The sequence below is a fragment of the Globicephala melas genome, chromosome 17 (genome assembly GCF_963455315.2).
Source record: "Globicephala melas chromosome 17, mGloMel1.2, whole genome shotgun sequence".
In the NCBI taxonomy this organism is placed as follows: domain Eukaryota; kingdom Metazoa; phylum Chordata; class Mammalia; order Artiodactyla; family Delphinidae; genus Globicephala; species Globicephala melas.
In genome coordinates, this window is record NC_083330.1 from 69,756,800 (window position 1) to 69,777,462 (window position 20,663).

The 20,663-nt window shown below is 45.6% G+C and overlaps 1 protein-coding gene across 4 annotated transcripts in view; it reads right to left on the reverse strand.

Annotated features, from left to right (window-relative positions):
- Positions 1–20,663, reverse strand: part of ASAP1 (ArfGAP with SH3 domain, ankyrin repeat and PH domain 1) — a 351,377-nt gene that overhangs the window by 297,905 nt on the left and 32,809 nt on the right. For all 4 annotated transcript variants that reach the window (XM_030875819.2, XM_030875813.2, XM_060287023.1 and 1 more), the window contains exon 2: positions 15,849–15,934. In XM_030875819.2, the coding sequence (XP_030731679.2) occupies positions 15,849–15,907 (59 nt within the window). In that variant the 5' untranslated portion in view covers positions 15,908–15,934. The remainder of the gene's footprint in view (positions 1–15,848; positions 15,935–20,663) is intronic.

Sequence of the window (20,663 nt, forward strand, 5' to 3'; positions counted from 1 at the left end):
AAAATCTAAGCCCCTTACACGGTCTCAAGGTCTTACCCCTCCCGGCCCCTGCCCATCTCCCTGACCTCACTTTCCAAACCGCCCCCCCTTCCCCACACCTCACCTTGCTTCCTACTGTCATTTTTGGAACATGCCACCACAGGGCCTTTTCACATGCTATTCCCCCTCACCTGGAATGCCCTGCACTGCTCCTTGTCATCCTTCATGTCACATTCCACAGGGTCCTTCCTCCCAACCTGCTCCCGATCTCTTATTTATTTCCTTAAACTATACACCATCAGGAATTATCTTGTTTGTTAATAGTATTTATGGATTTTATTGTCACTTCCTCTCTCTGCTGAATCCACAGCTCCCAGAGCAATGCCTGGCAAAAGAGAAGGTGCTTCATAAATACCTGTTGAATAAATGAACAAACTGCTCGGTAGAGGAGAAACAAAGTGGAGTCGAAGGATCAAACTGAATTCGGACACAGACCCTGTGATTTATTCTCTTCTGTGTTTCCAGCACACAGGGCCATCACCCCATAGATGCTTGTTCCAAAATGGAGAAGCAATTAATGGTAGGGGAAAGGGCTGGGGAGGGCTCCACAGAAGAGCTGGGTCTTTCAGATGAATGGGGAGTGTGAAGGGTAGGTAGGGCACCCCTGGCAGGGGGAAGAGCACGTGCAAAGGCACAAGGGCATGGAAGGGCCGGTGGACCTGTCATATGTGGCCGACACACATTCATTGCCACTCTTTCTACTAGTATCCCCTTCACAACACAAGGGCCTGCAAGGCTCTTTATTCAATCTTCCACCTGGAAATAACACCCTCAGTCTGGTCCCCACTCCACTCCATCCTTGCCCAGTCTGGCAGGCAGGCTGCTCACTACTTCTCAGACCTCTTCCCCGAGGGGCTTCCCAAGCTCCAGCCACGGGAAGCATATGTGCCTGCAGCACGGAGCCTGAGACCCAGGTCCGTATCCCTGACTGCTTTGGGGAAAGAGAAACTCTCTTTAAATGGACGAGCAGCCAGGAGGCTATGAGCCCCAAACCATTAGGAGAGCAGAGCCAGGCACTGTGCTAAGTGCTTTCATTAGCTGGCTCCTTTAATCCTTGGTGCAGGAGGAAACCGAGGCTCAGAGGGGTTAGTGGTTTGCCCAAAGTCACACAGCAAGGAAGTGTCAGAAGGTAGAGTCTCCATGTTTATATGTGTTGTGCTGTACCAGACGGAGGGACTGCGTCCTAACAACCCCAGGGGCATCCCTGGATCCAGGAGCATCTAAAGCTGGCACTAGCCTTGGACTTCTCTTTTCCTCTGCTTGCCACTGAAGGATGCCCAACTGATACAGAACAGTATTTCTCCCAGAGACCCCGCTCTCCTGGCTCCTCTCCAGGCCTGGCTGCCTACTGGTGAAGACTGCCCTTTGTGATACAGGTCACACTCTGAACTCTATTTTGAACTCATGCGAAGGGGGTGCCAGAGTCCTCTAAGATTAAATGTGCTAATGACTTGGAAAGTCAGCGTCCCATGTGTGCCACCCCCAGGTCCCCATCAGTCAATTTATCACCAAATTATGGGGTCCGAGAGTGACGGAAGACTCAAACCAGATGGGGCACTCCAAGGTGAAATGGAATGACCTCAAGTTACCAGCAGGGATGGTCTTCTCTAATTAAAATAATCATGCAAACCACTTTCTCCTCTGTACATGAGACAGAACCGCTCCAAGGAAGGGATGATGACATCTTAGGTGTAACATCAAAGCTGTCAGCTCACTAGTCGTTTAGGACCTGGCCATTTTGTGTTCCAATTGTCATTTTCCCTCTCCTGCTACTCAGAGAACCCCACTGCTGGACAGAGGAGGGAGTCAGAAGGCGCGGACTTCAGAGACAGTGGTGTCCGTTTCCATCTGGAGAACCTGGGCAAGTCATCCTCTCACATCACATCCTTCAATAGCTCCCCATTGCCCGGTCATTCATTCACTCAACAAACATTTACTGAGTGCCTATTATGTGCTCTGCACTGTCCTGGAAGCTATGGATAGTTGTGAGCAAGACTGGGATGGTCCCCACCCTCCTGGAAATGATAATCTAGTGAGAAGGACAGAGGCTGACATTGAGTAAAAGCAAGATGGTCACACACACACACATGCACACACATACCTACACACACACACAACACACAGGTTATAGACAGGTGCTAGCTGAGTTGCAAGGAGGTGTCAGGGAAGGCTTCCCTGGGGAAATGCCCTTTGGGCCGAGGCTTGGATGAGCGGAAGTTAAGAAGGAAAAAGGAGAAGAAGGGACCAGTGCCCCAGGGACAAACTTCCTCGGGGAACCAACAGAACTCGGGTCTGGCTGGAGCGCAGACAAGGAGAGGTGAGTGGTAGAGACGCAGTGGAGCAGGGCCAGGTCGACTGGGGCGTTGGGGAGACCGTACACTTACCCGAGGACAAGGAAGCCGCGGGAAGGGGCCTCCGCTGTGTCACGGTGCCGGCCCTGGAAGCCCTCACTGCCTGCGCCTGGATCTGCCTCACAACCCATCACACTCCCGCCTGCCAGGCGGAGGCTGCTCTCATGGAAAGGGTGTGGGGTCTGGGGGTAGGACAGAGGCCTGGACCCACATTTCAGAGGAAGCTGGCAGTCAAAGGCAGGGGCTTGGGAGTCAAGCTCTGTCTTTGATCCAGTGGGATGAGCTGAACAAAGTTGCTAAGAGTAGAGACGAGAAACAGGAGGCCGACTGACAAATATGGCCTGGAGCCATCCCAGAAGCAAGTCGGGGTGGGGCGTGTGCTTGAGGTTCATTTAAAAGAGCCAAAGCAGGGCTTCCCTGGTGGGGCAATGGTTAAGAATCCCCGCTCACCGCAACTAGAGAAAGCCCCTGCGCAGCAATGAAGACCCAGCGCAGCCAAAAATAAATAAATAAATAAAAATTAAAAGAGCCAAAGCAGAACAAAGACGCTAGAAGACCCGCTAAAGGAGTGGTTTGAACTTAGGCTACTGGTTCCGCCTACCTCCAGTGACTTGCTTAGTGGGGCGGCCTCGGCATTTTGGCCTCCCAGCAGCCACCTCTCAGTCCTTTGGTTTCCATGGTGCTGACCTCTCCCCAGCTCTGGGGATGGTCACGTGACACAGGCCTGTCCAGTCTGAATATCCCATCACGTGGCCCACCGTGATTGGGACAAGTGACCCAAGCTGAACCAGTGGCAATCAATTCAGGAATTTTGCTAGCATTTCTGGGAAGATAAGCTCTGTGCCTACTGGGTGGACAGATGGGCAGTTGTAGGACAGGTGTTTCTGGAAGCTGCAACGTGGAGAGCCTGGTCTGTGGCTCGGGAATCTCACAGTCAAGTATCTTGCTGCTGGCTGCTGAAGAGGCAGCGGCAAGGGAGGGCGGGGCGAGTTCCCTGCAGCCAGTCCTGTTAATGGCCTGTCTGCAGTCACTTTGTAAACCTCTATCTTGTTTCGCGGCTCAGCCAAAGCAGTCGCTCTGCGCTTCAGCTCGGCGAGCACATTCTCACTTTGGAAGCGATGCTGTTGTTGCCGCGGTTATCGATTCTCAGGAAAACCTGTGTGGTTGTTTATGAGCATCAAACCCCAAATATTTGCAGAGAACCCCTTCCAGGAGCTTTTGGCACTACGATAACCCACACAAAGCGTTCTACATCTCAGGCTTTTTTTTTTTTTAAACAGAGAAAATTGTTCTCTGCTCAAATCTGTAAAATGCATTAGCTCATAGTTTCCATTTTCAACCAAAATCAAATCAACTTTAATATGCATTGGGTATCCGAGGCTGCTGTTTCCCTTAAGATTATCTTTGTAAGTCCTAACAGTTTGGATGGCCCAGCATGAAGAGATGTGAAAACAGAGACCGAGGTCCATAAAAAAGCCCAGGTCCCATCCAATTTTCAATCACTTGTATACACATATGAGTACCACCTCGCCTGTGAAAGGATTCTACAAATTACAGGCCTAGCACTGGCATTTTATGCTCATGATCGGCTTAACAGGGGCCACTGATTTGTATGCAACAATAATACGTATTTATTGAGCATCTACTATGTGCCGGGCTCTATTTGTGAACAAACAAATAATTCCAGACTGTTAGAAGTGCTGGGAAGAAAACCTACAGGGTGCAGTCAGAGAGAGTAGGGTGATGAGGAAAGATCTGTCTGAGGATATAGTATGCTAGCTGAGGCTACAGGACAAGAAGTTGTCAGCCCTGTGAAGACCAGGGGCTTCGGGGATGGAGGTGCAGGGAGAGGGGTCCTGCGGGCAGAAAAACAACATGTGTCTGAGTCCTGAGACCAGACAGCACTTGCTGAGTGTGAGAACAGAAAGAGGTCAGTGGCTGAAGTCTGTTGAGGGCATGGGGTGAGGGCGGACAGTGCAGGGCAGGCAGAGGCTAGATCATGCTGGCCTTTGCAGGCCATGGTAAGGAATCTGGATTTCGTTCTAAGTGAAATGGGCAGGGGGGCATTGGGGCCACAGATACATTTTAAGCAGGGGCATAGCAAGTTCTCATGCAGGAGGCATGTGGAGAATAATCCAGGTTGGATATCCCAAGTTCGAGGTGCCTGCTAGACTTCCAGATGGAAACATGAGTATGGCATTTGGGATACTCAAGTCTGGAACTCAGAGGACAGACTCAGCTGGAGATATCATTTGGAAGTAGTCAGCATACAGACGGTCTTTGAAAACGCTCCGAGACTGGCTGGAGTGAGGGGTGCACCCACTGAGAGACAGAGGAAGAGGGCAAAAGCACAAGGACAAATCCAAGCAGCTTGGCGCCCTGGGAGCCAAAAGAAAACAGTGTTTTTGGAGGGAGGGAGTGGGCAGCTGGGTCAAATGCAGCTCCTCGAAGCTGAGTTGACTTGGAGAATAATTCTGAACCTTTGAGATCTGGAAGTGGGGTGGGGGAGGGTTCATCTTAAAAGGCTTTCCTGGGACTTCCCTGGTGGTCCAGTGGTTAAGACTCCACGCTTCCAACTCAGGGGGCGCAGGTTCTATCCCTGGTCGGGGAACTAAGATCCCGCATGCCACAAAAAAAGGAAAAAAAGGCTTTCCTTAGAACCTAGGGATAATAACGCAGTGTGGAAAAGTGGAAATTCCGGGGTCCAGGGCCAGACTCCCTGCAATTGAATCCCACTTCTGCCATTTACCAGCATCATGGCCTCAACCTTCCAAACCTCCACGAGCTTCAGCTTGCCTTTACCACAGAAATTACAATAGTACCTGCCTCACAGGCTGTTGTAAGGATTAAATGAGGTGATAAATAACAAATTCTTAGAAGAGTAAAGTGCCTGGCTCATGTTAAATGCTCAGGAAATGTTAGTTGTTGTTGTTATAATAATTAACGCTAAGTGCCAAGTGCTGGGATTTACATGTATTATCTATGGGGTAGATATTGTTATACCCATTTTACAGATGGAGAAACCTGCCTAGTATCACTAAGTTCCAGGGGTGGGTGGAGCTGGCATTCACATCCAGGTCAGACTCGGGCTGTCCTCTTAATCACTGCTCTGCAACCCCTCATGTGATGCCCAGGTGGGTGGTTGTTGTCCAATGCAAGGGGAAAAATGGCTATTAACTCACTAATTGTGTGTTATGGGCTGAATGTTTGTGTCTCCCCAAAATTCATGTGTTGAAATCCTAACGCATAATATGATGGTATCGGGAGGTGGGGCCCTTGGGAGGTGATTAGGTCATGATGGTGGTGCCCTCATGAATGGTATTAGTGCCTTATAAAAGAGAACCCAGGGAGATCCCTTGCCCCTTCCACTATGTGAGGACATGAGGAAGACAGCCGTCAATGAACCAAGAAGCAGGCCCTCAATGGACATGGAATCTGCCAGCGCCCTGATCCTAGACTCCCCAGCCTCCAGAATGGTGAGAAATAAGTGTCTGTTGTTTAAACCACACAGTCCACGGTACTTTTGCTGCAGCAGCCCAAGCTGAGACATTGTACTTCTGCTTCAATTTGCATTTCCAGAGGTAATTATTGGTTTTAAATTGGTTCTGGCATGCTTACAGTTATTAGAAACCAAATCTTAGTCTGCATTTCACAGGGTTTCAGATTAATACAATGACAAGTTTGGGCTAGATCCGGGTTGTATGAACTGTGCTACAGGAAACCTCCCCCAGGGAGGATAGAGCATGTCCCCCCTATACGTATGGAGCCCTGGGTCCCAGCCCTACTTCAACCAGAAAGAACTCTGCTCTTGTCTGTTTTCTACACTGAGCTCTCTTAAGCTTTCATCTGAAGAAAATATTCTGATACAAAAGTTTGAAAACCACAAACTGCACCTGCATCAGAATCACCTGCAGTGGCTATTAAAACACAGACTCCTTGCCCCACTACACACTTTAGGGACCACAAACACAAGGGGGAGGGCCTAAGAATCTGCTTTTTTATTTTATTTTTAAAATTTTTATTTATTTAGACTGCTCTGGGTCTTAGTTGCAGCACGCGGGATCTTCCCTGCGGCATGCAGTCTCCTGGTTGCAGCATGAGTGTGGGATCTAGTTCCCTGACCAGGAATCGAACTTGCGCCCCCTGCACTGGGAGCATGGAGTGTTACCCATTGGACCACCAGGGAAGTCCCCAGAGAATCTGCTTTAGAACTAGATCCCCAGGTGATCCTGGCGATTCAAGATCCTTTGAATACGTGAGTATTCAAGTTTGAGAACCATGTCAGACGCTCTCCATTAACTCTACTGCCCAACCCATTAGCCACTGGCCACTTCTGGCTAATTTCAATTTAAGTGAAAATTCATTAAGATTAAATAAACTTTAAAACTTCAATTTCTCAGTTGTACCAGGCACATTGCAGGTGCTCAACGGCCACATGTAGCTAACAGACACCAGACAGAGCATTTCCACCATTACAGAAAGTTCTGCTGGGCGATCCTGAAAGTTCTGTTGGACAGCCCAAACTTAGGCCTCTAGGTCTGCTCAAATGATGTATCTAGTGTGTTGACACTGAGGCACTAAACTCAGTCAACATCTCCTACCATTTTAAACTGTATTCCACGTATAATATGCTCCCTAAGGATGTATCTTATTGGACAAAATTACTTGTCATATATCTATTTCCCCTGACCCACTCCTAGAGCTTGAAGGCAGGAACCATCCATGTATTATTTAGGTCCGTTATTCTCAGTGCCTAGAGCTTAAATAAATGCTTGAGAATTGCTTAATTGGCCCACACAACATAAATGAAATATGAAGCTGACAGTGATGTGTCCCAGCTAAAAGCCTTCACTAGCACATCCATTAGGATGGCTACTATTACAAAAATAGAAAATCACAAGTGTTGGCAAAGATGTGAAGAAATAGAAACCCTTGTGCACTGTTGATGGGAATGTAAAATGGTACAGTCGCTGTGGGAAACAGTATGGTGGTTCCTCAAAAAATTAAATATAGAATTACCATTATGATCCAGCAATTCCACCTCTGGGTAGAATTCCATCACCCAAAAGACACCAAGCAGGGAGTTGACATATCTGTACACCCGTGTTCATAGCAGCATTGTTTATAATAGTCAACAGATGGAAGCAACCTAAGTATCCATCAATGGATGAATGGATAAGCAAAATGTGGTATATATCCATACAATGGAATATTACCCAGCCTTCAAAAGGAAGGAAATTCTGACACAGCCTACAACATGGATGAATCCTGAGGATATTATGCTAAGTGCAAGAAGCTAGTCACAAAATGACAAATACTGTATGATTCACTTATGTGAGATACCTAGAGTAGTCAAATTCATAGAAACAGCAAGTAGAATGGTGGTTGCCAGGGGCTGGAGGAAGGGAGGAAAAGGGGGGGCTGTTATTTAGTGGGTACAGAGTTTTAGTTTTGCAAGATGAAAAGAGTTCTGGAGATGGACGGTGGTGATGATTGCACAACAATGGGAATATACTTAATACCAATGAACTATACACTTAATAATCATTAAGACAGTACATTTTATGTTTATGTATATTTTAGCACAATTAAAACATTTTAAAATGTTTTAATTTTAAAATACATAAACAAATAATTTTCTAAAAATTCACTGGTACCAACCAGAGGAAATATATCAGCCTCATGGCTTTGAGAAAATGGCTTTGGGAAAACTGTGGTTCTCAGTCTATGCTGTTGCATCTTGGGTAGGAAGGGGCCAGGGACAGGAGGAGGGAGCTGCATACACTCCCTCTAGCTGATCATCAGAACCTCCTGGAGGGGGACTTCCCTGGTGGTCCAGCGGTTAAGACTCCACCCTTCCAATGCAGGGGGCAAGGGTTCGATCCCTGGTCCTGCATCCTGCACGCCCCGTGGCGCAGCCAAAAAAAAAAAAAGGAACCTCCTGGAGAGTCTGATTCCATTCACCTGGGGGTGGAGTCAAGGGGATCTTTAATATTACAGAGTTCTGCATGGGACCCAGAGTCAAGAGCCCCAGTCTAGAGCACTTATAGTCTCCTTATATTACGCTGTGGTTCCCATCTTCTCATCTGGTTTGCAAGCTTCTTCAGGGGAGTGACTGTGCCTTATACCTATCCTGAGAATCTAAGTCACTTGTGGCATTTTTTTTTTAAGACTGCGGATGCCTGGAACCCACCACACATCAATTAAATCAGCATCTCCAGGCATCTTGTGTATTTTTAAAAGCCCTCAAATGGGATTCTGATGCCCCCTCCTACACTGAAACCTCCTGCTATGCAGGCTAACAGTGCTTGACAGAGAGGCTCAATGTTTGCTGAGTGACTCACAGAATGAAGTCCTTTGAATAAGACATTCAAAACGGAAAATGTGTGTTTCATCTGTGTTGCTTATTCTAAATATTTTTCTATGACTATTTTGTACATAATTTAGACCAAATGATAAATAATAACAACAATTAGCATTTAGTGAGCACCTCATATGTGCCAGGTGCTGATCACATGCTTCCCATGTATCATCTCATTTAATTCTCGATCCTATTTCTAAAGAAGGTATTGTTATTGTCTCCATTTTAAAGATGAGGAAACTGAGGCACAGGGAAATGCAGTCACTTCCTCAAAAATAAAACTTTCTTTTTTTAAAATATTTATTTATTTATTTTTGGCTGCATTGGGTCTTTGTCGCTGCTCACGGGCTTTCTCTAGTTGCGAGAGCAGGGGCTACTCTTCATTGCAGTGTGCAGGCCTCTCACTGTGGTGACCTCTCTTTGTTGCAGAGCATGGGCTCTAGGCACGTGGGTCTCAGTAGTTTTCGCTCACAGGCTCAGTAGTTGTGGCTCGCGGGCTCTAGAGCGCAGGCTCATCAGCTGTGGCGCACGGGCTTAGTTGCTCCGTGGCATGTGGGATCTTCCCGGGCCAGGGCTCGAACCCGTGTCCCCTGCATTGGCAGGCAGATTCTCAACCACTGCGCCACCAGGGAAGTCCAAAACTTTCTTTTTTTTTACATGACATTTATATCATAAGCATTCTCATAACCTTTAAAAAGTGACCATAATTTTCTTATTAATGACTACATCATTGTTTTACCCTATTTTTTAAAAATAATTTTGCCCTAATTTGTTAACTCATTCCTCATTGTAAGGCAGCTTTTTGTCTTGTCTGCCACTGTTTACCATTTTAAACAATGCTGCAGTGGATGTCTTTGTGCTAAGGGTGTTTTCTATATTTCAGAAAACTGTCTTTAGGAAAGATTATGGAAAAACTGTTCTGATGGTGAATGGCATTAAACACTGAACAACAGTCTTTATTGAGGGGACTGTGCTGAATGAGCTGGGTAAGCCCCTCTCCCGGGGACGTTTTACGTGCCCTGGCCTAACCGCCACCAACTCACACCGAACACTTACCGAGGGCCGGGAGCTCTTGCGAATGCTTTATAGATCTGATCCCACCTGGTCCACACAAGACCCCTGGGGGAGGTACAGTGAGACGCCTGAGGCAGAGAACGGGGAAGAAGTGGACCCAGGCTCACAGGACCAGCAAGAGCAGAGGCAGGATAGGAACCCACAGCTCTAACCACCAGTCCGGGCCTCCTGATCAAGGCAGGTGTTCACCCAGACTCAACGGCCATCCCATGAAACAAAAACTAACAAGAGTAGTGGGAATGAACCCTGCCCATCAACTTGCACCACACAAGACTCTCCCTGTAAGTGCACAATGTCTCACCTCCCAGGCAAAAAAATCCAGAAACACTCACTCGGAGCAACACAGGGTTCCTGCCCTAAAGGCCTAGTCCCCTTAGATGCAGACAGAAAGTGGAAGAAGGAGGTCAATTATCCTTACCCAGGATCCACCCACACCCAGTGCCCTTGTAGATGCTTTACATGGTTATATATATATTTGTTATGGGTTGAATTGTGTCCCCCCCAAAATGCTGATGTCCTAGTCCAGTGTACCCATGAATGTGAGTTTATTTGGAAACAGGATCTTTGTAGATGTAATTAAGATGTAAATTAAAGATGAGATCATACTGGAGTAGGGTGGGCCCTTGTTCCAACAAGACTGGTGCCCTTGTAAGAGAGAGGAAGAGAGACACAGAGGGAGAAGGACATGGGACAACGCAGGCAGAGGTCGAAGCAACGCAGCTGCTAGGCAACAAACATCAAAGATTGCCAGCAAACCCCAGAAGCTAGGAAGAGGCAAGGAAGGATTTTCCCCTACAGGCTTTAGTACCCTGCCGATACCCTGGGTTTGGACTTCCAGCCTCCAGAATCGTGAGACAACACATTTCTACTGTTTTGAGCCACAGGTTTGTGGTACTCTGTTACGGCAGCCCTAGGAGATGAATACAATGTTGTATGGTCTTTTAGCTCCATCAAGACAGAAGCTATATTTTGCTTATCTTGGAATCCCAGCCACTGGCGCAGTCCCTGGCTCACAGGAGACGCTCACAGAGAAAAAATTAATAAAGTACAAACTCAGGATGAGAAGGAACTACGTCTTTTATCTCTACTAACAGACCAGAGCAAATTAGGTACTCAATAAATGTTTGTAGAATGAATAAATGTTTTTAAATGAATAAATGATAAGCTCAGGAAGGCTTTGCAATGAGTCCTATTCATCTATTTCCTCAGGACTCAGCATAGGGTGTGGCACACAGCAGCTTCGTAGTAAATTTGGAAGGAGGGAAGGAAAAAAATGAAGGTAAGGTGGGAGGGAAGGAAACAAGACCAGGATCATAATTTCCCAATTCTCGGTCTAGGTAGGTAATTTCTTTCCTTTATGCATCTAACTGAGGCCATGGAATAAGCAGTTGAGTTTCAAACAGCCTCAATTACATTGAAAGGGCTTTCACAGCCCTTTGAATATAATTCACCTCCCCCCTTGAATATTGTTGTTCTAAACAATTGAATATTGTTCTAAAACACATTTCTTTTTCTTTTACATAAACTTGAACTTGAACATTGTATTTCTAAAACACATTTCCTTTTCTTTCACATCCAGAAATCATAAGGCTTTCCAACCCTTCCAGCAATGTCAGAAATGCAGCTCCGAGTTCAGAGGTCAACGCTTCTGTGTTCAGCTCCGGGGACACATTTCCTGTCCCTGTGCTGCATTCAGCCTCTGACACCTGCCCTGCGGCCAAAAAGGGACATCAGCTCGGCTCAGGGAAATTCAATTTGGGCTGACAGCCCACAGCATAAGAAGAATAGGGAGTCTGCAGTGACCTTTGCAAAGGCAAAGGCAGGGAGAGGAAGTCAAAGGGGTTTCTCCGGGCGTGGCTTAGGAGGGTCTAAAGTTACGGTCAGTTCATTTCTACGGATGGAGAAAACCCCTGAAAATAAGGGCAACTGATTTCCACTGCTGGCTCAGAATTCAACTGCACTGCCATCTGCTGCCCCTGCCATCCTGGTGGTATTTGAGGTGAAGAAAGGGAACATCTTGTTCTTTATTCCTCTGGACTTGAACTTTTCCAGGGATGGCAACTGCACTGTTGTGGGGTATGATTTTATTCCTTCATTCCTTCATTTTTATTATGAACGAAGATACATCATATATAAATGATCAAAGTAAGAGGTCCCTGGACTCATGTCCTGATACATTTAGAGAGCCTCTGCTCCCGTGTGTTTTCTCTCTTGTCTACTGAACTCCAAAGCTCAGCGCTTGTCTGCTCCACGGGACACCCAGGTGGAGGTCACAACTGTCACAGTGACAAACAAGGAAAAGAAAAGCTGACCCCTTCTCAGTCCTGTTAGCAGAGAAGGCAAAGAACTTCTTTATGTGTTTTGATGTAGCCCTGATGCGGTCAGCTTACCCATGGATGTGGGGACCTTCCGCCCTACCAGAGGAGTTGGTTGAGACGGGCATCAGTGAGATGGACATTATTTTATCAGACCTGCATGGCTGGATCAGTTTATGTGTCCCTCCTGTGGCCCCAGGGCATCCCACGCTGAGCCTGACCGAGTAGCCGGCAATCTGTATGACATTTATCTTTCCTTTTCCTCTAGACAGAAAGCCCCATGAGGACAGGGCCATGTGTGCTGCTTGTACCTCTGTATCCCAAGCAACCTGGCCCAGTTCTTGGCACATAAGTAATAAGCAATTGATCAATACATGTTATGAAAGAGCCAACAAACAAACAAATCAGTGAAATGAGATAAAGGTGTTGGGCCTTACGTTATAGTTAAGAGAGCGCGGGCTTTAGAATCAGGTGTAGTTTCGCTCATGTTCTACCACCTACCCGCTCCATGATGTGTTTTAATTGAAATATAATATAAACACATAAAATTGCCTATGTCATAAATGTACCATTCAAGGAATTTTGACACCCATGCAACCAGCACCCAGAACATCTGCAGAACCTCAGAAGCTGCTTCATGCTCCCTTCTGGTCACTATCCCCTCACCCACCCAAAGGGAAACCACTATCCTGCCAGCTGCATGCCACCTGGCAAGTTACTGTGCTCTCTGACTCTTTATCTTCATATGGGGAAAATAATACTTACCTTGCTATGAGTATAAAATTTTATACATGTATATGCGGTACCTGGCAACAACAGTCATAGATAGTAATAGTGTTAGTAATAGAAGTAGTAGCAGTGACAGCACCAGCAGCAGCAGAAGTAACAGGAGAAGGAGAAGCATGAAAGCGACAGTCGAAGCAGTAGCTGTAATAGTAGAAGCAGCAGTAATGGTAACAATAGAAGTAGTAATAGTGGTAATAGAAGTAGTATTACTAATAGTAGAGGCAGTAGTTATAGTAATAGCTAACACATAGCACTTATGACGTTCCCGGTACTGGTCCAAGTGCTTTACCTTAACTCATCTAATGTTCAAAGCAACCCTTACGAGAATGTATAAAATAGGATTTTACAGATAAAGAAACTGAGGCACAGAAGTTAGTAGATTTCCCAAGGTCATGTAGCTATAGAGTCCTGAATTCAGGATTCTAATACAGTACCAGCAGTCTGGCCACTGAGCCTACCCTCTTAATAGCAACCTTTCAATAACTATTTGCATGGCAAAGAAAGATGTGTCCTCCAATACCCGTTCTCTTCTTTTTTGTTGTTGTTTTTTGTTCTCTTCCTTTTCAATCACAATAATCCTCAATTTTGGTAAGCACGTGGTCTTACAGAAGAAAGATCACATTTCCCAGCCTTCCTTGCAGTTAAATGTAGGCAGAGGACTAAATTCTGGCCAACAGAACATAAGCAGAAGCAGCAAGTGTGACACCCAGAAGCAGATACCCTTAAAAGAAGGGGCCTGCCTTTCTTCTTCCCTTCTTTCTGCTGGTAGATGTGATGGCTGGCGCAGAAGCACTCAGAATGGACCATGAGGTGACCTTGGGGGAAAGGAGGTCCACATGGCAGAAAAACAAGAGAGGAAAAGTTTGGGTCTCTCACAGTTGCTGCAGCAGCCCTGTACCACCTTGGGTTCAAAGCAAGAGAGAAATATACTTCTATCTTCTGTTTAAGCCAATGTTCTTTTAGATTCTACATCATTCATAGCAAAACCTAATCCTAAATAATGCACTGCTGTTGCAATTGTAATTAATATTGAAACTGAGGAGGACCCTGAAGGACCTTCCCAGGGACAGACACCCCCACCCCCGTGTTCCCCGCCTCTTGTTTCTAGAAAAGCTTTAGCCCCCTAGGCCTTCCCCAAGTTCCAAAGAATGAATTTAACCAGAGAAGCGAGAAAATGCAAAACAAAAAGAAAGCAGTGAAGCAAGACAAAATAACAACTTAGACATAAAACAACATCAAGGACATTTAGTTCCTTCTTGGGGCTATAGGTAATATCTTGAGTCATATCCTTCAGCTGTTTTGCAGATTCTAAAACCCCCACCATGTGGAGGAAGTTAACTGCATGCTGATCACCAACACATAGACCCCAGACTGGTGGGAACCAAAAGGTTGGTGATTTGAAATTCCTGAAACATCACCGTTACCTCACCACAACCAATCAGAGAATTGTGCACAAGCTGATCACTCACCCTGTGACCCTCTCCCTCACACTGTCTTTAAAAACCCTTCCCTGGAAACCACTGGAGAATTCAGATCTCTTGAGCATGAGCTGCCCATTCTTCTTGCTTGGCACCCTGTAATAAACGCTGTACTTTCCTTCACTACAACCTGGTGTCAGTAGATTGACCTTGATGCCTGTCAGGCGAGCAGATCCAAGTTTGGTTTAGTAACAATATCACCTAAAAAGACAACTGCAAAACTAATGTCACTTTCGTGTTGGATTCTTGATTTATAAAACAAAACAAAATAAACCATGACTTGGGTAACCCTGTAATCATCAAACTATGAAGATAAGCAGGCAGAGTCTCATTTATCCTGGAAGATGGTAACAGTCCCCTATCAACTCATGTCTGGGTCACATCAAAGCCTCTCAGGTTGGCCTCCCTGCCTCTAGCCTCTCACCTCTCCTACCCATTCAGGACACTCTTCCTTATCTAATTATCCTAAAAATTACTTTCATTTTAAAAACTGGAATAATTATAATGTTTTATGTCCCTACTTTATGCAAGACACTTTACTGTACACCTTTTTTTCTAATCTGCACGAAAACCTGAAACATAACTATTATTACTCCAATTCCATAGATAAGAAAACAGAACAGAGAAGGTTAATGACTTGCCTGAGGTCACACAGAAAGTTGCTGGCAGAGCAAGAATTCAACCACCCCTCCAGCACCCACAATGTTTCCGCCACTAAGCTGACTTCTGGGAAAAACCAGTCATAGCAGGTGGACCCTGTGTCAAGTCACCCTGGCAACTTTAAGATCCTTGGACTCTTGGAGTTTTCTCTGCCTAGTTTTCATGGCGTTTCCTGTCCAGTCCAGTTTTTTATCATCCACTAACACAAATCTCCACCCACTGAGGTCAGATGCCTTAGACTCTATCATGTGCGCCTATGCCAGGCCCCAGTATTCCCAGCTGCAAAATGGGACAAATCACACCTCTACCAAGAAGCAACACTGCAAGAGGAAAAAGGCAGCAGACCTGGAATCAGGAAAAATTGGTTTCAAATCCAGTTGGGCAAGTTCTCTATCTGTAAAATGAATGTGGTCAGCCCTTCCTGGTAGGATTGTTGGGCGGAATGAATGAAGTAATGTCTTTAAAGAGTCACTCAGCTAAAATAGCATCTGTTCTTGTTGGCAGTGTTGTTTTTGTTATCATTCCTTACTTCATTCTCATACCACCACCCCACCACCTTTCCCTCTGCACACAGATGATCGGTAATGTGACAGGAAACACTTCAAAAAGTCTGCAGCTCTACAAATGCCAAAGATCTGTTCACCACTAATATCCACACCCATGGTGTCTCTGTCAGATTCTAGTGCTTGAGTCTGATCAACTTTTGCATTTCAACCTCCCCAAAAGAATCCCTCCACATTTCCCAGGCTGGGCTCTCTGGACAGGATGGGCTAAGACCACTCACCGATTCCATAGTGAATCTCTTGATGAAAAACTGGAGAGCCTGGAGGCTGAAGATCTCATGTCTCAGCCGTCACATCAGAAAATTACCTGGATGGGGAGGTAGGAAAAAAGGTGACAAGAGTCATCCAGCAGGACTGGGCAGAAGACATTGTCTCAGACCAACACGTGATTTCATGTGGAAGCCAGCACCCCTGTTAGGAATGTTCTTACACCGCAGCGGCTGTCCAGGAATGGGAAGGAAAACAGTGGGGAAACCACTATTTCAGCAATCCACTTTGGGGCTGACATCTCCATCAGTAAATCTGTGCAAGTGCTCAGGAATCCTTCTTGCCTTTCTATTTCTAGCTCTATGTTGGAGAGCAATTTACAAGTCATTAACATCTCTAAACCTGAGCTCCTAAACATGAAATTAAATTGTGCTGACAGGTAGGACAGACAGACAGCCATAGCTGTGTGCCCATGGGGAAGCAGAGGAGTTCCCCCAGCCAAGGGAATCAGTCCCAGGACGAAGGTAGATATATATGAATCTACATATTTCAGGACAGCCCCTCTGAACCAGAGAGAGGATTTTAATTAATTCATGCATACCAAAGCTTAATTAATTGCTGAGTGCACAGAGCACAGGAAGTCTGGGATTAAAGGTTTTACATAAGGGAACAGCTTCAATATTTTTGGTTGGAGGGGAAACAGAAGTGGGGGTGTGAAAACAAGAGAAGCCAAGGGACCTGCTGGGTCCTTCCCCAAGTTCAGAGTGGTACCTCCATCTGCGGCCAGAAACCTAGGGACACACTTGACACACCATCTCCCCATCCCTAAGTCACGTGTCTCGAACCTAAATATCTCTCAACCTGTCTCTCTCTCTCTCCATCTCCACTGACATAGCCCTGGATCAAGCCTCCATCATTCTCACCTGGGATACTACAACTATCACCTAATTGGTCTCCCCTCATCACCATTTCTCCCTCTGAAATCTGCTCCCCTACACTGAAGCCAGAACAATCTTTTTCTTTTTTTATGTTTTATTACATAAAACAAACAGAATTCTGTACGGACACAAACACAGAGACTCCCACCGCCCAGCCCCAATCACCATCAACTCATAATCAGTCCTACCCCATCCACTCCCTAATCCCTCCCCCTCCCCATGTTAGTTTTTAGAAGCATATTCCAGACGTCTTATTTCAGTCATTAATGGCACAGCACAGGGGCTTCCCTGGTGGCGCAGTGGTTAAGAATCCACCTGCCAATGCAGGGGACATAGGTTTGTGCCCTGGTCCGGGAAGATCCCACATGCCACGGAGCAACTAAGCCCGTGGGCCACAACTACTGAGGCTGCGCTCTAGAGTCCACGAGCCACAACTACTGAGCCTGTGCTCTAGAGTCCGCAAGCCACAACTACTGAAGCCCGCGTGCCTAGAGCCCGTGCTCCGCAACAAGAGAAGGCACAGCAGTGAGAAGCCCGTGCACCGCAACAAAGAGTAGCCCCCACTCGCCGCAACTCGAGAAAGCCCGCGCACAGCAACAAAGACCCAACGCAGCCAAAAATAAAATACATAAAATAAATTTATAAAAAAAAATAGTGCAGCATGTATCGCTATATAAGGTCTTTCACAAAAATATAACAGCAACACCATTACCACACCTAAAAAGATGATCATTCTTTGATATCACCAAATACCCAACGTTCAAATTTCTAATAGCCTCATAAATGTTAAAAATGCTTTTTAAGTTTTTTGTTTTAAAAAATCCAGACCCAAATACGACTGGTTAATATGCAGAATAAAACTTTTAAAACTCAAATCTGTGTCATCCCTCCACCTCTAGCTTAACATTCTTTAATGGTTCCTCAGTGCTTCCAGATAAAAATGATTGAACACAGTCTGACTCTTGCCCCCCTCCTCTCTGACCTCATCTTGTCCACCCCAGCTCACTGTTGCAACCACATGACCTTCTTTCAGATCCTGCAACTTTCCATGGTCCTTCTGCCCCAGGTCCTTTGCCCATGCTGTTCCCTCTGCCTGTAAGGCTTCCTCTCTCACTTTGGCTAGCTAACTCCTATACTTCTTTAAATCTTACTTCCTCAGGGAAACTCTTCCTATTCCTCTAGATTAGACTACAGAACTTACCTGTTTTTAACTATGCATTCATTCATGTGAAGACCAATAAACATATGTTGATTGATTGGGTAATAAGCCATATGATAGAAAGACTGTGTTTGGATTTTCTCATATCCCCAGCGCCAACCACACAGTGGTGTCCAGCACAATATGAATCAACATTTGCTGGATAAATGATCAAACCACCTTCGTCAGCCTTAGATGCCAAAGGTGATTGACTGAATCTGCCCGAACTTTGAATCACACATTTCAGTTAGATGGGGAATTGACAATCTCATCCTAAAATTGATATGGAAATGCAGGGAACTCAGACGGCCAAAGTGATGTGGAGGACACACATTTCCCAATTTCAAAACCTACTACAAAGCTGGAATCATCAAGACAGGGTGGTAGCAGCATAAGCAAAAACATATGCTCTCCTCCAGAATCACAGACCGTGACTTCCCCGTAACATTCACCTCCTGATGACAACTTTACACACTCTACGTACATGAAAAACAAGACCCCGTTACTGGCATAAATAAGCGATGCGTCTCCCAGCCCACGCCTCACCTTGCCTTTCCTTTGCTCTCCTTGCTTCACCCAAGCACACAGCTAAGACAGTGTATATAGACTGGATCACTGCTCCTATTCTTCACTCTCAACCTGAATTTGAATTATACATCCCTGCCCTTGGTCATGTGTCTTTGTAGTCCTTCCTACTATAGCAGGTGGTAGTTCTTTCCACGCAGCATTGGATTCTGGACTGGACCACTGACTTCTTTACAATGGAATTCAGATGGAAATGACCCTATGCTGGTCCCAGGTCTATCCCTTGCCCTCCTGTGATGTGTCATGAGAGGAGGATGTCTCCCTAGCCCCTTTCAGCTGCTGCCTTTCAGCCTGGACCCCGCAATAAAGACACGTGGAGCAGATCTGAACCAAACCTGTAGTTCAGCCTGAGCCAGCCAAGCCCAACCTAGATCAGCCAAACCACAACTGACCCACGACCCATGAGCATGAAAATAAACACCTGCCATCAAGCAGGACGCCGCAATTCTGAGGTTTTTGTTACTTGGCAAAACCTGATGCATACACACGGGAACGCTAATTTATGGACACCAATGAGTATCAACACAGCTGGGAAAAATGAAAGCCTTGCACACAGACAGAGCAGATGTGATGACAATCAGCAAAGCCACCTCTTGCAGAAAACACACCTACTTGGTGTCAATTTGACCCTCACAAGAAGACACTGGGCCCGCTTTACAGATGAGAACATCGATGCTCAGAGATACGAAATAGTGTGTCCAGGACAGTGTGTGGCAGAACTGGGATTCCAACCCAGGTTGTCTGACTCAGGCAGACAGGCTTCCTCTCCTTAAAATAACTCAAAGATGCTCAGAGACAGCTATCACATGAGTCCCTGGTACCCCAATCCACCTCCACCCTTGTCCCACTTCCTTTAATGGGTCTTCACAAGGGGCTGCAGGGATAGGGTATCCTGGTCGGTGAGGCTCTTCGGCTGTTGGGTCCCTTGTTTGTGAAATGAGATCACTATCTTAGCCTGACCTACGGCACTAGACTGGCGTGAACCCCCAGACAGACGGTGTGTGAAACTGCTGTGTGAGGTGTGACACCAAAGTCAGTTCACACCCTGCTTCCTCGACTCTGAACTCACGCGAATTAGGACAGCATCCACGTACATGTCAGTGCTGTACCCACACTGCTTTGAAACCATTTATGCTTTGAAACTGATTTTTGTTTTTCAAACAGAGATTCTTGCTTTCCAGTTATGAAAGTAATCCAGGTCCATCACGAAAAACAGTAAGGTATGAAAATAAAATATTTTAGTATCCCATCCCCTACAGATAAATACTGTTAGGATTTTAAATCTATTTCCTTTCTGGAACCGGTTCTTGTAAGAGTTAAATACATAATGCATTTCAATTAACATGATTTTCTTAGAACCAGGGAACTACCAGTAACTTAAAAGAAAAAATTCCACTTTGCATTCATTCATTCAATCATTAATTCAAGGAATATTTGTCTTGGACTTATCATATGCAGGGAAGACAGAGCCAACAACAAAGAACGTTTATAATCTCGAGGAACTAACATTCATTCATTCATTCCTTTTTTTTTTTGGCGGCACCTCACAGCTTATGGGATCTTAGTTCCCTGACCAGGAATTGAACCTGAGGCCCAGGCTGTGAAAGCGCCGAGTCCTAACCACTGGACTGCCAGGGAATTCCCATTTGTTTTGTTTTGTTTTTTTCATTTAATCACAAATATTTATTGATCTAGAATTCTGCCTCCATTCAAGGCCTGGTGCTCACTTTTTGGTTTTTTTTTTCTTTCTTTCTTTCTTTTCTTTTTTTATTGACATTCATTATTTTTTTAACTGCACAAATAAAAGGAGCACCAACTGTATGCTGGGCACTTGCTAATAATAGTAATAGCAGCTTCCTTGCTAGACCTTGTACTCTAACAGTTTGGCTTATAATTAAAAGTTGTCTCCTTAGAACAAACGCATCTGGGTTAGAACTCAGGTTATGGCTCTTTGGTGAGTTATTTATCCTTTCATACTTCAGTTTCATCACCTTTAAAATTGGGATAAAGTACCTACCTCATACAGTCACTAAGAATTAGTGAGATAATGTAGTTCAAGCACTGAGCAAAACAGTAACTAGTAATGGTGGTAGTAACACTATCGTCTT